Source organism: Salvelinus sp. IW2-2015, unplaced genomic scaffold, assembly GCF_002910315.2.
Source record: "Salvelinus sp. IW2-2015 unplaced genomic scaffold, ASM291031v2 Un_scaffold3697, whole genome shotgun sequence".
Classification (NCBI taxonomy): domain Eukaryota; kingdom Metazoa; phylum Chordata; class Actinopteri; order Salmoniformes; family Salmonidae; genus Salvelinus; species Salvelinus sp. IW2-2015.
The window spans coordinates 15,287-37,413 of NW_019944974.1; the positions used below are offsets into that span (position 1 = coordinate 15,287).

At 48.2% G+C, this 22,127-nt stretch overlaps 2 protein-coding genes across 14 annotated transcripts in view; both read right to left on the minus strand.

Annotated features, from left to right (window-relative positions):
* LOC112076339 (transcription regulator protein BACH1) overlaps positions 1 to 2,761 on the minus strand; it is a 10,706-nt gene extending 7,945 nt beyond the window's left edge. For all 13 annotated transcript variants that reach the window (XM_070441279.1, XM_024143156.2, XM_070441277.1 and 10 more), the window contains exons 1-2: positions 2,504 to 2,761; positions 190 to 1,770 (exon numbers count right to left, since the gene is read on the minus strand). In XM_070441279.1, the coding sequence (XP_070297380.1) occupies positions 190 to 1,695 (1,506 nt within the window). In that variant the 5' untranslated portion in view covers positions 1,696 to 1,770; positions 2,504 to 2,761. The remainder of the gene's footprint in view (positions 1 to 189; positions 1,771 to 2,503) is intronic.
* Positions 2,762 to 10,703: 7,942 nt separating this feature from the next.
* On the minus strand, positions 10,704 to 21,738 carry LOC112076337 (superoxide dismutase [Cu-Zn]). The gene is made up of 4 exons (XM_024143154.1): positions 21,598 to 21,738; positions 17,192 to 17,358; positions 11,856 to 11,973; positions 10,704 to 11,496 (listed from the first exon to the last, which is right to left on the minus strand). Exons 1-4 carry the CDS (start codon positions 21,667 to 21,669, stop codon positions 11,389 to 11,391), a joined length of 465 nt encoding a protein of 154 aa, XP_023998922.1. The 5' UTR covers positions 21,670 to 21,738; the 3' UTR covers positions 10,704 to 11,388.
* Between the last annotated feature and the right edge of the window lie 389 nt (positions 21,739 to 22,127).

A 22,127-nucleotide genomic window follows, 5' to 3' on the forward strand; every position in this document is an offset into this window, starting at 1 on the left:
TAGGAGCAGGACTCTCTCTCCCAGTATTACCTCCCTGGTCCTCTGGCTATAGGAGCAGGACTCTCTCCCCCAGTAGTAYCTCCCTGGTCCTCTGGCTATAGGAGCAGGACTCTCTCTGCCAGTATTACCTCCCTGGTCCTCTGGCTGTAGGAGCAGGACTCTCTCTCCTTCTCTCCCAGTATAACTCACCTTCCTAGCCTTCTGGCTGTAGGAACAGGACTCACTGTCTCCCTCCGTATCGAAGCCATCTGAGTCTCCATCATCCCCAGAGCTCAGAGAGGACACACAGGGACTCTTCTCTGACTGGGATGACCCCTCACAGCCCGGCAGCTGGGCGTCCCCTGACCCTGTCCCTCTGTCCATCTCCCTGTCTGTCCCACTGTCCATTCCCATGTCCATCCCTCTGTCCATCCCTCTGTCCAGGCCCTGGAGGAAAGGACAGTCCCCGGTGCTGGAGGTGAGGTACAGCCAGTCCAACTTGGGGCTCATGCTCCGGGGGTTCAAGGTGGAGCTGCTGCCCAGGATGTTCTCAGGCCCAGTCTCAGGCCCAGTCTCAGGCCCAGTCTCAGGCCCAGTCTCAGGTAGCGAGTCCTGGAGGAGGGAAGGAGGAGGAGAGGAGAGGTCTGACCAAAGACCATGGGCCAAGTGTTCAGCCACCTCCGTCTCCATGCTGCTCCTCTCTTCCCATCCGCTCTCTCTCCTCTCTTCCTCTCCCTGTCCTCTCCTTCCCTGCTCCTGTTCTGTCTTTGGCTGACTGGTGATGGAGACAGCTGGATCTAACCCGTCATGGTGCCCTCTACCACCTAGAACACAACCTCCTTCCTCCACACCTCCAGGGCTCTGATGACCAAGCCCAGGTTCCTCAAGGGGGCATCGGTGTGATGCAGTACCCACTGTCCCCTCATCCAACCGTGGGCTCCGTTCACAGCTGACACTGGAAACCTCCATGTGGGGAGATCTAAGGCAGCTGACTCCAGAAGCCTCCTCTGCTTCTCTCCTCCTCTCTTCCACCTCTCCTACCCTCTCGTGCTTGTCTACGTTCTCCCCGTCTGCCTCTCTCTTTTCCCCATCCTCCTCTCCTTTCCTCTCCTCAACCTCTCCATGTCCTGCCTGGTTAGTCTGTACGCAATGGGAGGAGTTCTCTCCAGAGATCTCCACTGCAGGACCCTCCTTACAGCCCCCACTACAGGAGCAAGGTAGACAGGACCGGGACTGAGACAGAGGGCAGCCCTCCTCAGTGACCACTGGGGAATCAAGGGCTGTTTCTGGGCTGCAGACCTCCAGAGACACACTGTCCTTCCCACAAGCCAGCTGGAACTTGGGGAACCGCAGGGAGTAGTCAGTCTGGGCGTCTGATTGGCTGTTGACTTCAGGAGGAGGGGCGGGGGTTTCGCTTTTACATCCGGTCACGGCATTTGTTGGTTGGCTGCTTTGGCAGGGGGCTCCACCCACATTCTGTTCAACGGGCGAATCAGAAACCACCTTGACTCTTTTGTCATCCTCTAAGACATCCTTGTTAGTGTCGATGTCGCTAAGCTCTGCCCTGGGGGACTGTCTCCTGCACCGTGTCTTACAGCAGGTCTTCCTCTGGAAGGAGGCCCTACTGCTGCTGAAGAACTTGGGCAACAGGAAGTCGAAACAGGCCGAGTCCAGATCCCTGAAACCCAGAATAGAGGCACAGTGTCGTATCTCCATGACAGTATCTTTACTGAAGAGCAGCTTGGATGTGTAGGCAAACTGCAGCAGGGGCTCAAAGCCACTCGCCGTCACCTTTAGAGAGAGAGATATGAAGAAACGTAGTCATGACACAGCAATATACATTAAATGGACCACAACTAAACCAATGTGGTCACACACACTCTGCTGACTCAGCATATTCCATATCTTTCCTATCTGACAGAATGTCTCATCTCTTAGCCAAACTACACTCGTGTGATGAGTAACCTTGGGAACGTAAGATTTGTGTTAGGCTTAAGCTCAGCGGGCCGACCCCTGGACTTACGCTCAGCGGGCCGACCCCTGGACTTACGCTCAGCGGGCCGACCCCTGGACCTACGCTCAGCGGGCCGACCCCTGGACTTACGCCTAAGCGGCCCGGGGACCCTGGACTTACGCTCAGCCGGGCCCCCCCCCCCGACCCCCTGGACCCTTACGCCTCAGCGGGCCGACCCTGGACTTACGACGCAGCGGCCGACCCCTGGACTTACGGCTCAGCGGGCCGACCCCCATGGACTTACGCTCAAGCGGGCCGACCCCGTAAACCAAGTAAATTTCAACTCTGGACCTCAAAGCCAGTTCCACTGGGTTTTTCATTGTTTCCCCTCTTAATCAGGGGAACTGGATTTAGCCCCTGGGATTACCAGGTGGATACAATGAATTATCCATGTAGAAAGAAAAGCAGCAGTACTCCAGACCTCGAGGGTAATGCCCTGGGTGTAGGCTTTTACTTAAGTGGACTACTGTGGTCCTGGACCTACATGCTAGGCTTTTGGTCCCTTCTCACCTCCTGAGGCAGGGTGATGACGAGCCCTGGGCCCGCGTGGGAGGAAACCCTGTGTGTGAAATATTTGCTGCAGGAAGCCAGCACAGAGCGATGGGCCCTGAAGCTCCTCCCCTCACCACCACCGTGATTGTCACACAGCAGGTCACGCCTCCGCTGGTCGTCAGCAACGCAAGCACGTTGGCAAGCTGTGCACTGAGGACTTCCAAGGTAAACCTGAGAGGGACCGCGGGCCTCTCCCAGACTAGAACATGGAGACCGACATCTTGCGAAGACACACAGAGACACCACACAAGAGAGTAAAGATGGGATTGACGTGTAAAATATATATATCTTATCCTACTTTGCTAAATACAGTGGTGCCAGTCAAAACAGTGTAGCCTAACCTAATGAGCAGTTACAGACTATTAAATATTGGAGACTAGTCAAAATCAACCCCCCCCCCCATTGAGCAGGATTTAAAACCACCAACAGAAAACAGAAATGGTTACAAACAAATTTAACAATTAGGTTGATGACTTTCTCATTGTCAAAAAGTTTACAGTTTACCGCACACACATCTGTGTAGACCCGGACGACGCCCATATGGGACTCCCGGTCACGGCCAGGTTGTGATACAGCCCAGGACCGAACCCGGGTCTGTAGTGACACGTCTAGCACTGAGATGCAGTGCCTTAGACCGCTGCCACACTCTGGAGGCTAGTGAAGATAATATTTTTAAAAAGGAATAAATTTACAAATTCACTTGAGCTTAAAATATCCTTAAATCTCAAATATGACATTATAGTCAATTCTGTCTAGGCTACATGTCCCAACCTGACTGAAGAATGCCCTCACTGAGCTTGATTTGGATTAGTCAAGTTCATGCATGGCTGGCTGGCTGGCTGGCTGGCTGGCTGGCTGGCTGGGTGTGTGTGTGTGTTGTGTGTGTGTGGTGTGTGTGTGTGTGTGTGTTGTGTGTGTGGTGTGGGTGTGTGTGTGTGTGTGTGTGTTGTGTGTGGTGTGGTGTGTGTGTGCGTGTGTGTGTGGTTTGGCGTAAACAGCGTGGAGAGGCCTGACTCACGCGGTCCTGCTGATTAAAAGCCAAGTCATGCCTGAACCGAAATGTGGTCGGTGACGCCGTACGGAGGGTGTGACGCAAATGGCGGAGCCTCCAGAGGCACGCAGAGGCCAAATTCAGCTCTGTGCCGTGTCGTCGTGCGCCTCTTAAATGTGGTTTTAAAAACGTGGTGGGCTCCGTATAGTTCCGCATTGACATGATTGGTTGTCTGTAGGTGAGGGTCCTGTATAAACACAAACTCCCTTCACAACAGCTCTGCACAATATGTATGAATGCCCTGACTTCTGCATAGGACAAATCCCCGTAAATGCTGCCGTAACAGATTGACCATGTAAAGCTTTTCAGGATGAGCAAGCGGTTTCCAGTCTTTCCCGTTCTGTCCCCACCCTTGCGGATTTTACCGTAAACTGACTGGTTTTCCAAGTAACCCGCTGTAGAGTTCACAACCTACATCGATTCACTACAGGTTATAGGTCTATATTTACACGCACAGACAGCAAGCTTTGTCCCAGTTGTCAAAAAGGAAAGATTGGATGGCAAATTTGCGCTAGTCAGGTTCAAATCCCATATGTCCAAGCTTCGATCTCTTTGGAAATAGGACAGGCTAAACAGTTATGTGCCATGCTTAACTTGATGTTCACTCCAAACATTCCCGATCAGAAATAGAATAGAATCTAGACTATATATATCTGAGACCACAGCTGTTCAATAAACACACCTGACCCTAAAAGTGATTTTGCTCTTAAAAAATGTACAGGCATACCGACGAGATCACATTACGTTGAGATACGCCGCCATGAAACACTTCACCATGTAAACGAGGCATTTAGGATACCAGAGCGCGCTGTAAAGGATAGACTACTCCAGTAATGTACTTTAATCATAAAGCACACACTACAATAGTAAATGTGTAATGTTAATAGGCTTCTCACCAAACAACACAATTTAGTGAGAAGAAAAAACGATCAGCAGAACTAACCTGACATCGGTTATCCTACAATGACGACGAGCTGAAATCATACAGGTTCATATTCACGACGTGACAAATCAACTCAGTCTTCAAAACAGACTAAATCCGACTTTAACTTTTTGTTGCTGACAACTTTAACCGGTAGAGCCAATCCTTCGGAGCCACAGTCTTCTGACTTCCAGAACTGTCACCTTTCCAACGTCAGGGACAGGCTTTCCTTATTGGCTACGGTCTCTCTCCGTCACAGTTCACTTCCGCATTTAAGGGCATCTAGTAGCCTACTGTAGTCGGTGTTGGACTGGAATTTTGTGAAAGGGGGTCCTTTGATCAAGAAAGAGAGAGCGTGTCTGTGATAGAAAGGGGACAGGGGCATACCTAGTTAGTTGTATAACTGAATGCCTTCAACGGAAATGTGTCTTCCACATTCAACCCAATCCCTCTGAATCAGAGAGGTGCGAAAGAGAGGGGAATAGATATTGTGAAATATTTATTGTATTTATGTGGGCTGGAGCGACACCGGGGTGGGGTAGGATTTGTTATGGTCACGTTTCCTCCCTAACACACACAGAGGGAGAGAGTTGTATTATTTTATATCTATTTCGCTTGCTTTGGCAAAGTAAACATATGTTTCCCATGCCAATAAAGTCCCTTAAATTTAAATGAAATGGGGGAGAAGAGAGAGATGGGGAGAGAGGGGGGGGGATATGGAGAGAAAGAAAGAGCACAAAAAAGACAAAGTCAGAAATCAGCTGATTGCTTTCACAAACCCAGAGTGAAACAGACTGTTCCGTATCCATGGTAGTGGTGAGGTCATAATAACATAAACATTCCACAGCAAATGAAACGGAAGTCCACATAAAAATGTCTATTTCACAATAGAGAACTTTATTGTGCCACATACACAGAGTAGGTAATGGTCATATTGTTTCCCCTTCCACAGATAATAACAGTCACTACAGGGGAACTAGTAATAAACACATTGTCATTATGACAAGTCTACTCCTCCATTTTGATAACAAAAACTGCCACTATTTCTTAAACAGTGGCAGAATCTCATCATATCATCCATATAGTTTAATACCTTACATTTCTACCACATCCAGAATCCTGAAACTAATAGTTATCATCGATTGTAAGTGTTACTAACCACTGTGTTATCCTAGAATATACACGGGGTAATCGATGGGGCAAGACCCTCAGACCCTTACATGGAGGGGAGACAAGGAGAGGATAGAGCAGTTTATACTACATCACACCACCTGTTGTTCTTTACAAACCCTGAGATGATCAAACCCAGACTACTATCAGAACTACACTCTAAAATATGCTGGGTTGTACGGATGGGTTGTACAGATGGTCCTGCTGGGTTGTATGGTTGTACGGATGGTCCTGCTGGGTGGTACGGATGGTCCTGCTGGGTGGTACGGATGGCCCTGCTGGGTGGTACGGATGGCCCTGATGGGGTTGACGGATGGCGCTGATGGGTTGTATGGATGGTCCTGCTGGGTGTACGGATGGCCCTGCTGGGTTGTATGGATGCCCTGCTGGGTGTACGGATGGCCTGATGGGTTGTACGGATGGCCCTGCTGGGTTGTATGGATGGCCCTGCTGGGGTTGTATGGATGGCCCTGCTGGGTTGTACGGGATGGTCCTGCTGGGTGGTACGGATGGCCCTGCTGGGTGTACGGATGGCCCTGATGGGTTGTACGGATGGCCTCTGCTGGGGGTACGGATGGTCCTGCTGGGTGGTACGGATGGTCCTGCTGGGTGGTACGGATGGCCCTGCTGGGGTGGTACGGATGCCCTGCTGGGTTGTATGGTTGACGGATGGCCCTGCTGGGTGGTGACGGATGGCCCTCTGGGTGGTCGGAGGCCTGGGTGACGGATGGCTCTGCTGGGTTGTATGGATGGCTGCTGGTTGTACGGATGGCCCTGCTGGGTGGTTAGGTTGTACGGATGGCCCTGCTGGGTTGTATGGATGGTCCTGCTGGGTGGTACGGATGGCCCTGCTGGGTTGTACGGATGGCTCTGCTGGGTTGTACGGATGGTCCTGCTGGGTGGTATGGATGGCCCTGCTGGTTGTATGGATGGTCCTGCTGGGTTGTACGGATGGCCCTGCGGGTTGTACGGATCGGTTTTACGGATGTATGGATGTCTGCTGGTTGTACGGATGGTCCTGCTGGGTTGTACGGATGGTCCTGCTGGGTTGTACGGATGGTCCTGCTGGGTTGTACGGATGGCCCTGCTGGTGGTACGGATGGCCCTGCTGGTTGGTACGGATGGCCCTGCTGGTGGTACGCGATGGCCCTGCTGGGTGGTACGGATGGTCCTGCTGGGTTGTACGGATGGTCCTGCTGGTTGTACGGATGGTCCTGCTGGGTTGTACGGATGGTCCTGCTGGGTCGTATGGATGGCCCTGCTGGTCGTATGGATGGTCCTGCTGGGTTGTATGGATGTATGGATGGCCCTGCTGGGTTGTATGGTTGTATGGATGGTCCTGCTGGTGGTACGGATGCCCTGCTGGGTTGTATGGATGGCTGGTTGTATGGATGGCCCTGCTGGTGGTATGGATGGTCCTGCTGGGTTGTACGGATGGTCCTGCTGGGTGGTACGGATGGCCCTGCTGGGTGGTACGGATGGTCCTGCTGGGTGGTACGGATGGTCCTGCTGGGTTGTATGGATGGCTGGTTGTATGGATGGTCCTGCTGGGTTGCAGGCATTTTCACATAGCTGGGTTGCTTTCTTTAAAAAACTTGATGCTGGGTTTTTAGTGCTGGGTTATTGATGCTGAACTCTATCTGAGAAGTAGTTGGTGAACCAGGCGAGGCAATCATTTTGAGAACCAAGGCTGTTGAGTCTGCCGAAAAAGATACGGTGATTGACAGAGTCGAAAGAGATTGAAATATATACAAACAAACCAATTTTATTTTTTTACATGGGACAATAACAAACACGTCTGCACTTCTACGCCATCTTGGTACGATCAATTTGTCCACTACTTCGACCAAATTAAACCTCTCGTTGCTGAAGTTAAAACCTCTCCACTGTCGCTACCTACAAACAGCCTCCACTCCCTCTGTGCCCACTATGTAGTCCCCAGTGTCCCGCTACCTCCCTCCCCTGCAGCACACACAGCCCTGAGTGTTCCTAACTCACACGTGACCCCTGCAGCAACACAGCATCTTATAGAGGAGCAGCCTGGTGCGTCAAAATAGGGAGGAGATCAGCATTCCCACTCTTTCCATTAGAGAACTCCCCGTGCATTTCGCCTTAGGTAGACGGACAGCCACGTGCGGACTACTCTATTGGCACAGCGCTAGGGGTGATCTCGATACTCGTATAGCCTGGTGACGTAGTGCGATCCCTCGAGAGGTTGATTTACCTTATATGGATGCTAGGAATCGATCACGGCCTGTGATTCAATGCTGACGCCTGCACGCAGATCTAGTCTATAGGGAGTCAAGCTGTGCGCCGGCTAGAGACCAGCCTATGCGTTCGTGCCATTAGGTACCGGAGATCAGCCTGCCGGGACCGGTCAGGCACTAATGCGGCGAGTCCCATCAGCCTGTGGACGACAGCCGTCGCACTAGGGGACGCCATGGGGATCAGCCCTGGAGCGTCCAAGCATAGGGAGGAGATCAGCCTGGTGCGGTCATGCATAGGGAGGAATCAGCCTGGAGCGTCAGTACATAGGGAGGACATCAGCCTGGAACGTCAGCATTAGGGGAGATCAGCCTGGTGCGTCAGCATAGGGAGATCAGTCTGGAGCGTCAGCATAGGGAGGAGACCAGCCTGGTTATTCAGGCATAGGGAGGAGATCAGCCTGGTGCGTCGGCATAGGGAGGAGATCAGCCTGGAGCGTCAGCATAGGGAGGAGATCAGGCCTGTGCGTCGGCATTAGGGAGGAGATCAGCCTGGTGCGTCGGCATAGGGAGATCAGCCTGGAGCGTCAGCATAGGGAGGAGATCAGCCTGGAGCGTCGGCATAGGGAGGAGATCAGCCTGGTGCGTCAGCATAGGGAGGAGATCAGCCTGGAGCGTCAGCATAGGGAGGAGATCAGGCAGCTGTAGTGTGCAATGAAAAATGTTGAGGACAACCAGGAACTGTCCAGCAGTCAATAACCGGCTAAAATGCAAGACCTGCAGAAGATGAGCTAAGGGCAGGCATTTCTCAGCCACCACCATCCACTCTACAAAGAGTCCCAGAAAACCCCAGCACCAAGCCAACAGCCTAATCAGATTCCATCGACCAACCAACGCACCAACCCAGTTGACCCCCCTCCCATCCCCTATCGCACGGCCTGTAATTACTCCCGTCACTCCTGCCCTCCTCCACAGACCTGACGAGAAACCAGATATTATATTCATGGGAAGTTAATATACGTATAAAAAGTGGCACATTTATGGCGCCCCACAACAGAGAGAGCTATGGCGCTCTCGACTGTAGCCCTGCTTGGCTGCCCCAGCCATATCGTTCACACGGGGACTAGGCATCCGGATATACGACAAACAGAGTAGCAGCATCATACTGTCAATCTACAGCGATTGTAATTTTGCAAAATCTCACAATAAGACTACTTAATGTTAGATCTCTCACGTCCAAGGCAGTTATAGTCATTGAACTAATCACTGGTCATAACCTTGATGTGATTGGCCTGACTGAAACATGGCTTAAGCCTGATTAATTTCCTGTGTTAAATGAGGCCTCACCTCCTGGTTACACTAGTGACCATATCCCCCGTGCATCCCGCAAAGGCGGAGGTGTTGCTAACATTTACGATACCAAATTTCAATTTACACAAAAAAAGGACTGCATTTTCATATTTTGAGCTTCTAGTCATGAAATCTATGCAGCCTACTCAATCACTTTTTATAGCTACTGTTTACAGGCCTCCTGGGCCATATACAGCGTTCCTCACTGAGTTCCTATCGGACCTTGTAGTCATAGCAGATATTCAAATTTTTTGTGATTTTAATATTCACATGGAAAAGTCCACAGACCCACTCCAAAAGGCTTTCGGAGCCATCATCGACTCAGTGGGTTTTGTCCAACATGTCTCTGGACCTAGTTTTGTCTCGTGGAATAAAGGTTGTGGATCTTAATGTTTTTCCTCATAATCCGTGACTATCGGACCACCATTTTATTACGTTTGCAATCGCAACAAATAATCTGCTTAGACCCCAACCAAGGATCATATTCCCCAAGAGGATGTCTTTCACTTCAGCAGTGATAAATTCATGAACTTCTTTGAAGAAAAGAGCCTGGTTCCTCTCCAGGTTTCTACCTTTCTAGGAAGTTTTTCTTCGCTACCGTGCTTCTACGTCTGCATTGCTTGCGGTTTTAGGTTGGATTTCTGTATAAGCACTTTGTGATCAGAAATCAGAAATCAGTCACTGATCATCCTCTAAATATATACACATCCTCTCCTTCATTACATGTTTAGAAATAACAGACCAGGTGAAAGCTAAGCTAGTCTAATGAGCTTCATTGCACCATATTGTTTCAATTGTCAAGTCTCTTCCCATTGAATTATTGTAAAAACTGTCATTGCCCAGTTCCAACTTATACAGAAAATGTGGTTTTAACTTCCATAAAAATACACCAGAATTGAATGAGAATTACACACGGTTGATGAGGTTGAAGAGGGTGGATTTTTAAGCAATTGAGATACAGATTTGGCCTGTGACTGGACAGGGGAGTGGCGCCATCGAGGCACCAAACAACGCTACCACTTGACAGGCACAATCTACTGTGGTCTTCCAGTTAGAGGTTATCAGCAGTCAGCAGCAGCAGCACGGTCAACAACCCTGGGTCTGCAGAGATGCAGTCGACATAAAATGGAACCGCACACGTTCACTCTTCATTCAACAAATGAGACCGTTTTCACTGGGTCGTGCATTTCAGCGAAGGCTTACTCAGAAGTCTTCAGAAAGAGATTTTTCAATCTGTTGAATAATAACCTCCCAGCCCTCTACTACGACTGTCCTTATAGTCTCACGTGGCAATCCTTCCAAATCTCCTCCACTGGACGTGAAGCCTGAGGTTGAGGCTAACGACCAGCCGCTGGACGGGAGAAGCCTGAGGTTGAGGCTAACGACCAGCCGCTGGACGGGAGAAGCCTGAGGTTGAGGCTAACGACCATAAAAAAACAGCAACATAAAAACCACCAAGGATTAGTGACAAGGTATTTTTATTGGGCAGCTTTGTACACACTGATCATGGGTGTGTCTGAAAAGGCACCCTATATAGTTAGCTACCCACCTAGTACCCTACCCACCTAGTACCCTACTGGCCCTGGGCATAAGTAGTGAACTACATAGGAAGCCATTTCAGGAAGCCATTTCAGACACCTAATGTATAATACATGCTTACAGCTTCCATACTAAACGTTGTGACAGCGTAGAAGAATAAACCCGTACTTTTACAGACAGACGCAACAAAGCTAGGACCAACATGTGTACAGACAAGTCTAAATATATATCCCCCCCCCCCATCAACCCCTAGCCACAACCTCCTAGTGCACGTCATTAGATCTGTCCTCAACGTCAATGTCCCAGCTGTGTCCCCGAGTTAAAACCCTCAAGTCCAGCACACCTTCAGAGGTGAGTTTCCCCAAAACATCATCTTCACCACTGAAGTCAAATGGGCAAAATGGGACAAAGAATTCTCTTAACCCTGCAGACAATCTTTGTTTTTGGGCAAGCCATCAGTCAGATGTCCATGAGTTGCGTACAGGTTTAGGTAGGGGGATAGGGTGGATGTGGGGGGGGGGTTAGACGTTACAGAGCTGCCAATGGGGTCGTGGTGGTCTTCAAGACGTGGCTAGTGGTTCCCGTGCTCCTAGTAGGGGACGAGTGTTTACTGGGTAATTCCAATAACACCACAGGCCTGGCGACCGCCAGCGTTGCCCGTCTTCAGACTCTCCTCGTTGCCTCCTTTCCCCAGGTCATCGGCTTTCTCATGGATCTATCGGTATAGAGGAGAGAAAGAGGTTGGAAAAGATAGTAAAACAACACCAAAGAGAATGAAAGACAGTGAGAGGGGACATGGGACGAGAACTCTGGTTGTGTTCACTTGGAGAACTTTGAGCATTTCCTGCCTAGTGGACACACCATACAGCTTATAGGTTCCTTCCATTTCCTGCCTAGTGGACACACCATACAGCTTATAGGTTCCTTCCATTTCCTGCCTAGTGGACACACCATACAGCTTATAGGTTCCTTCCATTTCCTGCCTAGTGGACACAACATACAGCTTCCTTCCATTTCCTGCCTAGTAAGACACAACATGTAGCTAGCTACAGGTCAGGCAATGTCTGTTCTTACCACCATGGTCCTGCCGATGATGGAGTAGGGTCCAGTGAGAGTCAGTATCTTGTCCTGGATGTTGATCTTAGCCACACTGTCGGCTCCTGCAGTCACGTTGCCAAGGTCCCCTACGTGCCTAGCAACACAGAGACAGAACAGCTGGTCAGAGGAGAGACGGCTGTTCAATAGTTTAACCCCTACGTGCACATTGTAGCAAAACAAACAGACTGACATTTCTAAATCACTTCCTCCCCCCCCACGTAGATCTAGTCAAAGGAAAACTTTGAGATGATAAAAGCACATTGGGGTGGGACACCACACCCGCCGCCTCCCCCACCGGGGTGGGACACCACACCCGCCGCCTCCCCCACCGGGGTGGGACACCACACCCGCCGCCTCCCCCACCGGGGTGGGACACCACACCCGCCGCCTCCCCCACCGGGGTGGGACACCACACCCGCCGCCTCCCCCACCGGGGTGGGACACTACCCCCGCCTCCCCCACCGGGGTGGGACACTACCCCCGCCTCCCCCACTGGGTGCATAACATACTTCTCTAACCAGGACAAACTGGAAATGTTTACATTAGTAGCAGAGCTGGCTAAGACGTTGTCAAGAGGGTAATCATGTGTTTGTTTCAAGCCTTCGTAAGGGGACTGTTCCCACATTGGAAAAGAAGCAAAGAACATAGTCACCCTTCAGGCTAGTAGGCTAGCCTAGCTGTCTGACAATCACCATTTCATTAGTTCTTCCAAGTATATGAGGCATACTTACTTTTTAAGACTGCTAAATAACAACAAACAATTAATGTATTGTCAGGTAGAGATACCCAAGCAGCTGCTCTGTCCCTCTGGTGTCTGTCTGCCAGCCCGGCAAGAACCAATGACAACAGGCAGCTGTAGACGCAATGGATTCTGGTCGTTGTAGTCAATTACCACATTTTCTGTGCTTATCTATGGTGAGTTTGGACTACATATTTCAGATCTCTCCTAGAAAAATCATCATCAATCAAGCATATCGGCTGCTATCTGAAAAGGTCTATCGGACAATTTTCTTGGGTAACTATATTGCCAATTGGATTGGTCCCCTCTAGCACACGGAACCCCACTAATCTACCGGAAACGAAAACGCACGAGGCGGCTAAAAACAGACCTCCATCTTCTGCCAGCGTGCTACCCATGGCCCGGCTAGCTGTCTGAATCGCCGTGACCCCAACCAACCTCACTACTCACTGGACCCTTATGATCACTTGGCTAAGCATGCCTCTCCTTAATGTCAATATGCCTTGTCCACTGCTGTTCTGGTTAGTGTTTATTGGCTTATTTCACTGTAGAGCCTCTAGCCCTGCTCACTATACCATATCCAACCTTTCAGTTCCACCACTCACACATGCGATGACATCACCTGGTTTCAACGATGTTTCTAGAGACAATATCTCTCTCATCATCACTCAATACCTAGGTTTACCTCCACTGTATTCACATCCTACCATACCTTTGTCTGTACATTATACCTTGAAGATATTTTATCGCCCCCAGAAACCTGCTCCTTTTATTCTGTTCAGGACGCCCTAGACAACCAATTCTCATAGCTTTTAGCCGTAACCTTACCCTACTCCTCCTCTGTTCCTCTGGTGATGTAGAGGTGAATCCAGGCCCTGCAGTACCTGGCTCCTATTCCCCAGGCGCTCTCTTTTGATGACTTCTGTAACCGTAATAGCCTTGGCTTCATGCATGTTAACATTAGAAGCCTCCTCCCTAAGTTTGTTTTATTCACTGCTTTAGCACACTCTGCCAACCCGGATGTCCTAGCCGTGTCTGAATCCTGGCTTAGGAAGAACACCAAAAACCCTGAAATCTCCATCCCTAACTACAGCATTTCCAGACAAGCCCCAAAGGGGGCGATGTTACAATCTACTGCAGAGAGCCTGCCGAGTTCTGTCCTACTATCCAGGTCTGTACCCAAACAATTTGAACTTCTACTCGTGCTGTTAGGTGACCTAAACTGGGACATGCTTAACACCCCAGCCATCCTACAATCTAAGCTTGATGCCCTCAATCTCACACAAATTATCAATGAACCTACCAGGTACAACCCTAAATCCGTAAACACGGGCACCCTCATAGATATCATCCTGACCAACTTGCCCTCCAAATACACCTCTGCTGTTTTCAACCAAGATCTCAGCGATCACTRCCTCATTGCCTGCATCCGTAATGGGTCAGCGGTCAAACGACCTCCACTCATCACTGTCAAACGCTCCCTGAAACACTTCAGCGAGCAGGCCTTTCTAATCGACCTGGCCGRGGTATCCTGGAAGGATATTGACCTCATCCCATCAGTAGAGGATGCCTGGTTATTTTTTTTTTTAAATGCCTTACTCACCATCTTAAACAAGCATGCCCCATTCGAGAAATTTAGAACCAGGAACAGATATAGCCCTTGGTTCTCTCCAGACCTGACATCCCTTAACCAACACAAAAACATCCTGTGGCGTTCTGTATTAGCATCGAACAGCCCCCGTGACATGCAACTTATCAGGGAAGTTAGAAACCAATATACACAGGCAGTTAGAAAAGCCAAGGCTAGCTTTTTCAAGCAGAAATTTGCTTCCTGCAACAAACTCAAAAAAGTTCTGGGACACTAAACTCCATAGAGAAGAGCACCTCCCAGCTGCCCACTGCTCTGAGGATAGGAAACTGTCACCAACGATAAATCCACGATAATTAAGAATTTCAATAAGCATTTTTCTACAGTTGGCCATGCTTTCCACCTGGCTACCCCTACCCCGGTCAACAGCTCTGCACCCCCCACAGCAACTCGCCCAAGCCTTCCCCATTTCTCCTTCTCCCAAATCCAGATAGCTGATGTTCTGAAAGAGCTGCAAAAACTGGACTCGTACAAATCAGCTGGGCTAGACAATCTGGACCCTCTCTAAAAGTATCTGCAAAAATTGTTGCACCCCCTATTACTAGACTGTTCAACCTCTCTTTCTTATCGTCTGAGATTCCCAAAGATTGGAAAGCTGCCGCGGTCATCCCCCACTTCAAAGGGAGAGACACTCTAGACCCAAACTGCTACAGACCTATATCTATCCTACCCTGCCTTTCTAAGGTCTTCCCCACTGGCTCCAGGTCATCTATAAGTCTTTGCTAGGTAAAATACCCCCTTAGCTCGCTGGTCACCATACCAGCACCCACCGGTAGCACGTGCTCCAGCAGGTATATCTCACCGGTCACCCCCAAAGCCAATTCCTCCTTTGGCCGCCTCTCCTTCCAGTTCTCTGCTGCCAATGACTGGAACGAACTACAAAAATCTCTGAAACTGGAAACACTTATCTCCCTCACCAGCTGTCAGAGAAGCTCACAGATCACTGCACATAGCCCATCTATAAATAGTCAAAACAACTACCGCTTCCCCTACTGTATATATTTATTTAGCTCTTTTGCACCCCAGTATTTCTACTTTGCACACTCATCTACTGTCAAATCTACCATTATAGTGTATTTACTTCGCCACCATGGCCTATTTATTGCCTTTACCTCCTTTATCTCACATTGTATATAGACTTATTTTCTACTGTAATATTTACTATATGTTTGTTGTACTCCATGTGTAAATCTGTTGTATGTGTCGAACGTCTTTGCTTTATCTTGGCCAGGTCGCAATTGTAAATGAGAACTTGTTCTCAACTTGCCTACCTGGTTAAATAAAGGTGAAATACAATAAAAATAAATCTAGCTTGTCCTGCGTTGCATATAATCGATGCGGTGCCTGTTCATTTCTCATTTAATCACATCCTACTTCGACAAACGGGTGATGATTTAACAAGCTCATTCGTGAAAAAAGCACTGTCGTTGCACCAATGTACCTAACCATAAACATCAACGCCTTTCTTTAAAATCAATACACAAGTATATATTTTTTAAACCTGCATATTTGGTTAATACTGCCTGCTAACATGAATTTCTTATAACTAGGGAAATTGTGTCACTTCTCTTGCGTTCCGTGCAAGCAGAGTCAGGGTATATGCAGCAGTTTGGGCCACCTGGCTCATTGCAAACTGTTTGAAGTCCATTTCTTCCTAAAGGCCGTAATTATTTTGCCAGAATTGTACATAATTATGACATAACATTGAAGGTTGTACAATGTAACATCAATATTTAGACTTATGGATGCCACCCGTTAGATAAAATACGGAACGGTTCCATATTTCACTGAAAGAATAAACTTTTTGTTTTCAAAAAGATAGTTTCCAGATTCGACCATAGGCTCGTATTTCTGTGTGTTATTATGTTATAATTAAGTCTATGATTTGATAGAGCAGTCTGACTGAGCGATGGTAGGCAGCAGCAGGCTCGTAAGCATTCATTCAAACAGCACTTTTGTGCGTTTGCTAGCAGCTCTTCGCAATGCTTCAAGCATTGAGCAGTTTATGACTTCAAGCCTATCAACTCCCGAGATTAGGCTGGTGTAACCGATGTGAAATGGCTAGCTAGTTAGCGGGGTGCGCGCTAATAGCGTTTCAAACGTCACCCGCTCTGAGACTTGGAGTAGTTGTTCCCCTTGCTCTGCATGGGTAACGCTGCTTCGAGGGTGGCTGTTGTCGATGTGTTCCTGGTTCGAGCCCAGGTAGGGGCGAGGAGAGGGACGGAAGCTATACTGTTACATTGGCAATACTAAAGTGCCTATAAGAACATCCAATAGTCAAAGGTATATGAAATACAAATCGTATAGAGAGAAAATAGTCCTATAATTCCTATAATAACTACAACCTAAAACTTCTTACCTGGGAATATTGAAGACTCATGTTAAAAGGAACCACCAGCTTTCATATGTTCTCATGTTCTGAGCAAGGAACTGAAACGTTAGCTTTCTTACATGGCACATATTGCACTTTTACTTTCTTCTCCAACACTTTGTTTTTGCATTATTTAAACCAAATTGAACATGTTTCATTATTTATTTGAGGCTAAATTGATTTTATTGATGTATTATATTAAGTTAAAATAAGGGTTCATTCAGTATTGTTGAAATTGTCATTATTACAACAAAATTAAATAAAATCTGCCGATTAATCGGCTTTTTTTGGTCCTCCAATAATCGGTATCGGCGTTGAAAAATCATAATCGGTCGATCTCTAATTAAAACAGAGCTATCCCTCAATGGTGCTGCCCACGCGGTCACTGAAGCCATTATGGCACAGATACAAAGACGAGTTCCCCCTTCTATTGCAATGGGGTAACTCCACTAGTGATAAGCCCAGACTCACCTGACATCATCGTTGGGTCCTCCGTGGGTCTTGCTGTGGGGGTTGAAGTGGGGTAACTCCACTAGTGATAAGCCCAGACTCACCTGACATCATCGTTGGGTCCTCCGTGGGTCTTGCTGTGGGGGTTGAAGTGGGGTCCTGCACTCACACAGCCGTTGGTGTTGTCTCCGAAGGCGTGGACGTGGAAGCCATGTTCCCCCGGGGTTAGACCCAAGATCTCCCCGGTCAGCTTCACTGGAGCGTTGTCACCCTGATAACAGAGAGACACGCGTCAGTTGACCTACAGGAGACCACCGGGTGACCTACAGAAGACCACCGGGTGACCTACAGAAGACCACCGGGTGACCTACAGAAGACCACCGGGTGACCTGCAGAAGACCACCGGGTGACCTGCAGAAGACCACCGGGTGACCTGCAGAAGACCACAGGGATAGAGAGGGGAAGGCACAGGGTGACCTACAGAAGACCACAGGGATAGAGAGAGGGGAAGGCACAGGGTGACCTACAGAAGACCACAGGGATAGAGANACAGAAGACCACAGGGATAGAGAGAGGGGAAGGCACAGGGTGACCTACAGAAGACCACAGGGATAGAGAGAGGGGAAGGCACAGGGTGACCTACAAAAGACCACAGGGATAGAGAGAGGGGAAGGCACAGGGTGACCTACAAAAGACCACAGGGATAAAGAGAGGGGACAGGAGATGCAGTGGAACCACAGAGCACACACATTGAAGACACAGATGGACAGTCAAACACTCAGGGGGTAACAATTAGGCTACAGAATGGGGTTTGAAATGAGGTGTCAAAATCATGTGTCAGGATTGGGAAGACCGTTGCAATTAGCATATCAATGAGCCACACAGACAGCGTGGTGAAGAAGGTGCAGCAGCGCCTCTTCAACCTCAGGAGGCTGAAGAAATTTGGCTTGTCACCAAAAACACTCAAACTTTTACAGATGCACAATCGAGAGCATCCTGTCGGGCTGTATCACCGCCTGGTACGGCAACTGCTCCGCCCATAACCGCAAGGCTCTCCAGAGGGTAGTGAGGTCTGCACAACGCATCACCGGGGCAAACTACCTGCCCCCAGGAACCGTCACCAACCCATGTCACAGAAGGCTAAAGATCATCAGGACAACACACACCCACGCCACTGCTGTTGCACACCCGCTATCATCCAGAAGTACAGGTGCATCAAAGCAGGGACCAAGAGACTGAAAAACAGCTTCTATCTCAAGGCCATCAGACTGTTAAACAGCCACCACTAACATTGAGGGTCTGCTGCCAACATACTGACTCAACTCCAGCCACTTTAATAATGGAAAAATTTGTAATAAATATATCACTAGCCACTTTAAACAATGCACTTTATATAATGTTTACATACCCTACATTACTCATCTCATATGTATATACTGTACTCTATACCTTCTACTGCATCTTGCCTATGCCGTTCGGCCATCAGTCATCCATACATTTATATGTACTTATTCATTCCTTTACACTTGTGTATAAAGTAGTTGTGGAATTGTTAGATTACTCGTTGGATATTACTGCATGGTCGGAACTAGAAGCACAAGCATTTCGCTACACTCGCATTAACATCTGCTAACCATGTGTATGTGACCAATCAAATTTGAGTCACACTGGAATAGCACCTACAAAACCAAGAAGTGTAGCTAGCTAGCCGTTACGCTACTTCTGACATTTCGAGGGAGCAACTGTCAACGACAGTCCGTTGTCCACACGCCTTTTTCAGGCAAACCTTGCTTTGTTTTTTGACAGTAGACCAACACACCAGACCAGGTTGAAGGGGAAATGAAAATGAGGGCCAAGGCAGAATGACTCTAGCCTGGTCCCAGATCTGTTGCTGCTACTGCCTACCGTTGTTGTCAAGCCGACGTTGCCTGACTAATCCATAAGGAGTGGGCGAGAGAGCAGAAACTGACTGGCACTCGGCTATAAAAATACTGCCTCTTCATCTGTAACGACGTTACAAGCAGAGTGGTAGTGGTAGCAAGTAGTAGCGTTAGCTGGTAGCTAGTAGTAGTAGGTAGTGTTAGCTAGTAGTAGGTAGTGTTAGCTAGTAGTAGTAGGTAGTGTTAGCTAGTAGTAGTAGGTAGTGTTAGCTAGTAGTAGTAGGTAGTGTTAGCTAGTAGTAGTAGGTAGTGTTAGTTGGTAGCAGTAGCGGCAGCAGCTAGCGACGGTGGCTGGCAGTGGCGGCGGCAGCTAGCAGTAGCGTTACTTGTAGGTATTGTATGACAGGCAGAACTAGCAATTAGCCTGCATTCATCTCAGCATTTTACCCTGCTTACAAAATAATATGGCTATCTAAATCGATGATTTACAAAGAGGGCTTAAGGGAAAATGCATGATTAGGACTGGACTGGTATCAAAAGGCAGCCAAATGCTTGTATGGCTAGTTGTAGCTAGCGAGCGTTAGGTACTTCTAGCACGTAACGTTAGTAGCAAGATACATTTTGCTTGACTGGCTACCCAAACTCCCTGCAGTGGCCAAACGCTATGCCACGCACAAGGACGTACATTTATTCTCTACAATGAGTCTGTATAGGAGTAGCTACCTCACAACGATTTCTAGAATGGAAATCCATTCTAGAGCGTCTGATTGGTCCCAGAAACAGATGAGTTGGGCCAGTGCCAGAACATGTGTATAAAGCAGCATTTGATACTCTGATTGGTTAGAGATGAGCCAATCACTGATGGATTTTTATCAAAACGAAGTGTTTTACATCAGTCAGTGATATCCAGAATCCTTGGGACATCCCTACCATAAAACTTAACCAAGATAGACCACAGCCTGTAATTTCAAATGGGAACGAAATTAGCCAAGCACAAACTAGCAAGATACTATTGGCCAGTTCTAACATGCATCTGCATATTTCCATTAAGGAACACCTACTCTGAAGTGCACATGTGCAATAACTCACTTCACCTTTGCACTCCTAAATCTAGCATTTTTAAAACTTTGGCAAAGGGTAAAGTCTACAACAACAAAAAATGGAGTCCACTGTTCATAACAGATTCTAGTTTAAGAAAGAGAACTGTATTGAGAATTTTTTACATCGTTGCGAACATGTGCAGAATATCGGCCAAAATCCTTCCCCTTACATGTTCTCCCACTTCCGGTCACTGGGCATCCGCCCCCTACCATATTTGGTAGTGAGTGTAAACACCAAGCAGATGCTTGACATTTATACACCGGTGAAATATCCGTTTCATTGTTAGCCCCTACACCATTTTAAAATTCAACTTCAATGGAGGGGTCGTCCCAAGGATCCCAGATTACACGGACCTTGACGTCCCACTAACGACTTCAATGATGGCAGTCTCCTGCCCTCTTCAAAACACATGTGCTAATGTCAGGCATACACGACACGATGTTGGCGTCCCAGAGGAATGTATGGGGTGAAATCCTATGGGCTAGGATCTGTAAAATAGAGACTCGCGTCGTTTGAGCGGGTCAAGGACCCCTGTCGGATGTCCCGATAACTTTCTAACAGGTCAGAAATGTTGGTCGTGCATGTTGTAGGATGAGCAGAAGTACAACGCGACTGGGCAAGGACTGCGGCTAATAGCCAATGAGCAGCATGTGAGACCAAAACAAGGATGGCTTAGAGTCCAAAGCAACATGGACCGTGTGGACAAACGCCACTGCCTTGTCAATGGACGAGTACGTTTTACATAGCCCGGTGCCCCGGTTAGGCAGTGTCATATTTTAGGCCATTTATTTATATTTAACCAGGCAAGTCAGTTAAGAACACATTCTTAATAACAATGACGGCCTAGGAACAGTGGGTTAACTGCCTTGTTCAGGGGAACAGTGGGTTAACTGCCTTGTTCAGGGGAACAGTGGGTTAACTGCCTTGTTCAAGGGAACAGTGGGTTAACTGCCTTGTTCAAGGACAGAACTACAGATGTTTACCTCGTCAGCTCAGGGATTCGAGCTAAATCCAATGTATTTATAAAGCCCTTCTTACATCAGCTGATATCTCAAAGTGCTGTACAGAAACCCAGCCTAAAAACCCAAACAGCAAGCAATGTAGGTGTAGAAGCACAGTGGCTGGGAACCTAGCAACCTTTCTGCACATAAGCAGCTCACTGTTGTCGTGTCGGCTTGTTTTCTCCATGACAACCGAGACCCGCAGGATCAACTAGGGAACCGTCCTGGGGTTGAGGATGGACAGAATTAAAGCTTTAGGTCAAAGGAAATCGAGAAAATGAGAACACGTCCAAGTTGTAACGTGAGTTAGCTCTTAACGCTAGCTAAAACAACGTTGCATAAATTCCCTGGAAGGGTTTTTGATAAAAACAAGCTAGCTAGCCGTCCTACCTAGCTAGCCTTGCTAAGTTTGTCATGTTAAACGGATTTGTAAATGAACGCTAGCTAACTGATAAGGCCAGCCGCAGACAGTCAGGTGTGCCAATGCATATGTAGGCTTGTATTTATCCGATTAACGACATACTTTACCTCCTGCTCAAAGTATACGGTCCCGGTAACTTCACCGGTTCCTTTCAGCACGCAAACAGCCTTCAGCACCATCTCTGCAATTTCACAAAGTCCGTGTGTCACAGAAAGACCTCAAGTGCGAATGCAGAGCTTTATTAATGTTAGAGAGTTAATTTGTTCCAATCAGCGGCCAGGGGATGGGTGAGCAGAGATCTGATTGGCAGGCGAGGACACTACCGGAACTGCGCAGTAACGCAGATTCAACCGAGATAAACTTCTATAATCATACCGCACATCAGAGAATGGTCTAGTGGCGTTTTTGAAAATGAATGAATCTCGTCTATAAAAATGTGTTATTATGTGTCTCCGTAGGTTAGAAATCACGTGGTTCAAAAAAATGTACATCCAACCTACAACTGACCAGCTCAAACAGTTGTCACTGGTCAAATGTATCATTTCAGAGGCTTTTATCCCAAGGCTCTGCTATAGACTAGCGTCCTGTCCACTACAGAAACAGGAGATAGGCTCCTGCCATTGCAATGGCTCCTGCC